At 48.9% G+C, this 6,000-nt stretch overlaps 1 protein-coding gene across 1 annotated transcript in view; it reads left to right on the forward strand.

Annotated features, from left to right (window-relative positions):
• LOC119962484 (serine/threonine-protein kinase Nek9) overlaps positions 1–6,000 on the forward strand; it is a 53,947-nt gene that overhangs the window by 3,786 nt on the left and 44,161 nt on the right. The window contains 2 exon segments of the mRNA XM_038790429.1: positions 5,642–5,692; positions 5,694–5,820. Coding sequence (XP_038646357.1) covers positions 5,642–5,692; positions 5,694–5,820 — 178 coding nt within the window.

Genomic DNA, 6,000 nt, shown 5'->3' on the forward strand with positions numbered 1-6,000 from the left:
ACATGCTGAATTTCCTTAGTTTCCTGAGGAAATATAGGCGCTGTTGTGCTTTTTTGGCGGTAGTGTCGATGTGAGTGGACCTGGACAGATTTTTGGTGATGTGCACCCGAGGAATTTGAAACTGCTAACCATCATTTGGGGCAGCACGGTAGCATTGTGGATAGCACAATTGCTTCACAGCTCCAGGGTCCCAGGTTCGATTCCGGCTTGGGTCACTGTCTGTGCGGAGTCTGCACGTCCTCCCCGTGTGTGCGTGGGTTTCCTCCGGGTGCTCCGGTTTCATCCCACAGTCCAAAGATGTGCGGGTTAGGTGGATTGGCCGTGATAAATTGCCCTTAGTGTCCAAAATTGCCCTTAGTGTTGGGTGGGGTTACTGAGTTATGGGGATAGGGTGGAGGTATTGATCTTGGGTAGGGGGTAGGGTGCTCTTTCCAAGAGCCGGTGCAGACTCGATGGGCCGAATGGCCTCCTTCTGCACTGTAAATTCTATGTAATACTATGTAATCTCCACCTCGGCCCCATTGATGCTGACAGGGATGTGTACAGTACTTTGCTTCCTGAAGTCAATGACCAGCTCTTTAGTTTTGCTGGCATTGAGGGAGAGATTGTTGTCGTTACACCACTCCACCAGGTTCTCTATCTCCCTCCTGTATTCGGACTCGTTGTTATTCGAGATCCGGCCCACTATGGTCGTATCGTCAGCAATCTTGTAGATGGAGTTGGAACCAAGTTTTGCCATGCAGTCGTGTGTGTACAGGGAGTAGAGTAGGGGGCTAAGTACGCAGCCTTGCGGGGCACCGGTATTGAGGACTATTGTGGAGGAGGTGTTGGTGTTCATTCTTACTGATTGTGGTCTGTTGGTCAGAAAATCGAGGATCCAGTTGCAGAGTGGAGAGCCAAGTCCTAGGTTTTGGAGCTTTGATATGAGCTTGGCTGGGATTATGGTGTTGAAGGCGGAGCTGTAGTCAATAAATAGGAGTCTGATGTAGGAGTCCTTGTTTTCGAGATGCTCTAGGGATGAGTGTAGGGCCAGGGAAATGGCGTCTGCTGTAGACCGGTTGCGACGGTATGCGAATTGAAGTGGGTCAAGGCGATCCGGGAGTATGGAGGTGATGCGCTTCATGATCAGCCTCTCGAAGCACTTCATTACGACTGAAGTCAGGGGCCACTGGACATTGAGTCATTGAGGCATGTTGCCTGGTTCTTCTTTGGTACCGGTATGATGGTGGTCTTCTTGAAGCAGGTGGGGACCTCGGAGTGGAGTAGGGACAGGTTAAAGATGTCTGTGAATACCTCTGCCAGCTGGTCTGCGCAGGCTCTGAGTGCACGACCAGGGATCCCGTCCGGGCCCATCGCCTTCCGTGGGTTCACTTTCAGGAAGGCCGATCTGACTTCGGAAGCTGTGATGCACTTATCTGCACTTTCTCCCTGTTCCTCGCCTCACTAGCACGTGGCAGCGGCAACAAACCAGAGATGGCAACATGGTTTGTCCTGGCTCTCAGCTTTCCACCCTAGCTCCCTAAATTCCTGTTTTAAATCCCCGTCCCTTCTCTTACCTATGTCGTTGGTACCGATGTGAACCACGACTTGTGACTGTTCCCCCTCCCCCTTAAGGATTCTGAAAATACAGTCCGAGATGTCACTGTCCCTGGCACCTGGGAGGCAACATACCATCCGTGAGTCTCTTTCGCTGCCACAGAACCGTCTATCTGTCCCTTTAACAATCGAGTCACCAATAACTATTGCTCTCCTGCTCTCCCTCCTTCCTTCTGAGCCACAGGGATGGACTCAGTGCTGGAGATCCGGTCTCTGTGGCTTACCACTGGTAGGTCTTCCCCCTCAACAGTATGCAAAACGGTATACTTGTTACTGAGGGGAACGACCACAGAGGATCCCTGTACTGACTGCTTCCTCCCAGCCCCTCTCACCGTCACCCATCTATCTTGATTCTTCGGAGTAACTACATCCCTGAAGCTACTGTCTATGACCACCTCTGCCTCCCGAATGATCCGAAGTTCATCCAGCTCCAGCTCCAGTTCCCTAACGGGGTTTTTGAGGAGCTGGAGTTGGGTGCACTTCCCACAGGTGAAATCAGCAGGGAAACTGACGGCGTCCCTCACCTCAAACATTCTGCAGGAGGAGCATTGTACTGCCTTCCCTGCCACTCCCTCTAGCTAAAAAAAGAAAAAGAAAGAAAGATCTTACCTGTCATTCACTCTACCCCTTAGGTTAGAGGAGGTGGAAAGGTGGCGGACACTACAAGTGTAGTGTCTCAGGTTTAGCAACCGCCCAACTTAAATACAGGTAAAAATAAAACACTTGACCAGCAACCACTGCGCCCCACACAAGAACAGCAATCAGCTGTTATGGGCCTGCGCAAACAATTTAAATCTTTACTACTTACCCAGCAGTCACTCTGTCCTCACTCCGACCGGATTCAGCTGGAAACTCCCAACAGTAAGTTTTAAAAAAAATTTACTCCCCTTCTCAGCAAGCACTCACTCAGCAACCACTGCGCCCCGCACGATAACACCTCAGGGAAAAGAAAAACTACTTACCAGTCACCAGCCAATCACTTACCTGCAGGCTGTGACGTCACGGTTCAACTTCTTTCTACTTCTACCTGCCCTCCAGTCTCTCTCTTTATCTTTACTCGGCTGGGATCCTTACAGTGATTGTTATTTTTTGGTTCGAGGAGGAAGTAGGGAGAGAAATACTGAAGAAGTGTTTGGGGTTTAACTGTCACTTGACAACAGCTCCTCCACAAACCACCTTCAAGATACGGTGACCGCAAGGCACTGATGCAAATTTTCCCCGCAACAGCCAATCAGCAGCTCCGCTCTAGTTCCCTCTGCTGGATCACCGTTGGTTTATTTTTGCTTTACCATTTTGATCCTTGGATGAGTAATGGACCTGTGACTTTAATGCTGCCTGTATCTTTAAATCAGGCAGAAGCAATCACCTTTAATTCAGGCAGGACGAATCTGCAAGGCATCAGTGATGACTTGTTTGGTGGTCATTGAATTGGCCCAAAAGGTTGTGTCCTTCCTGGCAACAGGTGGTGACTGGATCTTATTCCTCTGAGGTGTTTCTCACAGCCATGAGATTCCATTGCAGTTTTACTTTGCTTCTGAAGTCTGGACGGAGGAGTTCTAACTCTCACGGATCTGATGAATTCTCTGTAGAGATCCAGTGTCGGAGCTCTCTCTGTAGCAAGTACAATAGTAATAATCTTTATTAGTGTCACAAGTAGGCTGACATTAACACTGCAATGAAGTTACTGTGAAAAGCCCCTAGTCACCACATTCCGGCGCCTGTTCGGGTACACAGAGGGAGAATTCAGAATGTCCAATCCATCTGACCTGCATGTCTTTCGGGACTTGTGGGAGGAAACCGGAGCACCCGGAGGAAACCCACGCAGACACGGGGAGAACGCGCAGACTCTGCACAGACGGGAATTGAACCTGGGACCCTGGAGCTGTGAAGCAACTGTGCTAACCACTGTGCCGCCCCAGTCTGAGCAGGGTTCCCTTGGGACTGCAGAGAAGTAAAGTCAGACCATGAGCTGAAAACAGGGTTTGAAGTGAAATCAAGTGTCAGCAGGCTGATAGAGGCCTTTATGCCAACCTGGAGCTGAAGGTCCTGCTGGATGAGAACTCGGAGATCTCCAGAAGGTCTGCTGCCTGTGCGTAAGAGATTTCCGAAAGCGCCAGGATTCTGACTCTGCGAAAAGACCATTACCAGCTGAAAACAAAAGAATCTAATCTGCAAGCAGCAGGTGAAGAAAGTGCACCATCAGAAGCGAAGACCTTTAACTTCTGGTCTTCATCATTATTATTTTTTTTCCCCCTCCCCCCCTCTGTGTTTGTCTGTCTTGTGTGTGGGTGGAGGGTGGCGTAGTTAAAGGGGGAGTCAGGTATTCACTCGCCGCTAACTTGTTGCTTCACTGCATATTCTATTTTGTTCTGGTTCTAAATAACGGGTAATTGTGTTTAAACTTAGAAAGTAATTATTGGTCAGCCAAGGGGCAAAGGCTTTGGGTGCTTTTACAAGAATTATTGGTTAATTCCCTTGTGCTGTAACTCGGGGAATAGTGGGGCTGGAATTGACCGTGGACTTGCCTGGGGTGTCGTAACATTGAACTCGGGCTTTTCACAACATCAGTGCACCAGATATGAAATGCAGTGTCTCTATCAATTTCTTACATTCATCAGAGTGACCCCTCAGTCACAGCTTTAATGTCTGTATGCGTCTTAAACCAGGGTTTTTAATAACATTACTGCAACAAAATCTGAAATACAATATGTACCAATTTCCGACATTCATCACACCTCCCTCTTAAAAGAAATGAACGAACAATATGAAAAGATGGCTTCATTTTCCAAAGCTTCCACAGCTTCTTCCCCACTGTTACCAGACTCCTAAATGACCCTCTTATGGACTGACCTCATTAACACTACACCCTGTAAGCTTCATCTGATGCCGGTGTTGTGTAGTTACACTGTACATCTTGTGTTGCCCTATTATGTATTTTCTTTTCTTCCCTTTTCTTCCCATGTACTGAATGATCTGTTGAGCTGCTCGCAGAAAAATACTTTTCACTGTACCTCGGTACACGTGACAATAAACAAATCCAAATCCAATCCAAAGCCTTTTCAACTTTAAACGCTACTCATTACTAAACACCACTAGTATCCATCAGATACATATCTCATCACCGTTAGGCATGCAAGTTTAAACATCAGTATTGTCTATTTCAGTCTGTCTTTCCCAACTTTGAATGTTCCATTCTTCTGGCATTGCAAAGTTGTGATAAAGCATCTCCTCTTAATAATAATAATCTTTACTGTCACAAGTAGGCTTACGAAGTTACTGTGAAAATCCCCTAGTCTCCACATTCCGGCGCCTGTTCGGGTACACAGAGGGAGAATTCAGAATGTCCAATTCACCTAACAGCGCATCTTTCAGGACTGTGGGAGGAAACCGGAGCACCCAGAGGAAACCCACGCAGACACGGGGAGAACATGCAGACTCCGCACAGACAGTGACCCAAGCCGGGAATCGAACCCGGGACCCTGGAACTGTGTTCAAGGTTTGGGGGTGTGTGAGGAAAAACCTTTTTTCCCCAGAGGGTGGTGAGGGTCTGGAACGCGCTGCCTGGGAGGCGGGTAGAGGCCGGTTGCCTCACATCCTTTACAAAGTACCTGGATGAGTACCTGGCACGTCAGAACATTCAAGGCTATGGGCCAAGTGCTGGAAAGTGGGATTAGGTGGGCAGGTCAGGGCCTTTCATGCTTTGGTGCAGACTCGATGGGCCAAAGGGCCTTTTCTGTGCTGTATTATTCTGTGTTCATAGTAACATTTGTTTTAATATAAAATATGCCTATTTGTCAGTGGAAATGGCTCCTGGAGTGGAATATCCTTTCCTCACAGTTTACAAATTGAAAATTTGCTGGGGTTTCTTATCCAGATTCCTTTCTTTTAATAAATTTTGAATACCCAATTATTCTTTGTCCAATTAAAGGGCAGTTTATTGTGGCCAATCCACCTGCCCTGCATATCTTTGGGTTGTGGGGGGTGATACCCACCGGTCACATTGTGGGCCCTGGTTTAACAGAAATCTTGGACCATCTTGTGACAGGACAACTCTCTGGTGGTGTGGAAAGAGATCGATCTGGCTCGGCTGTCCGAGAAAGGAGCAACGAGACACCCAGAACGAGATTCTCATCCTGTCAGTGCTTCAGCATCACAACATCATCGCCTATTACAACCACTTCCTGGATGGCAACAAACTCCTGATTGAGGTGGAATACTGCAATGGTGAGTCGGGGAGGGGGGGGGGAACAGGGGGGGTGGGGGGGGGGGAAGACACGGGGGGGGGGGAGAGACAGGGGAGGGGGGGAGAGACAGGGGAGGGGGTGGGAACGGGAGGGGGTGGGAGACACGGGGGGGTGGGGGGGGGAGACACGGGGGGGGGGGAGAGACAGGGGAGGGGGTGGA

Source organism: Scyliorhinus canicula, chromosome 2 (assembly GCF_902713615.1).
Source record: "Scyliorhinus canicula chromosome 2, sScyCan1.1, whole genome shotgun sequence".
Taxonomy (NCBI): Eukaryota; Metazoa; Chordata; class Chondrichthyes; order Carcharhiniformes; family Scyliorhinidae; genus Scyliorhinus; species Scyliorhinus canicula.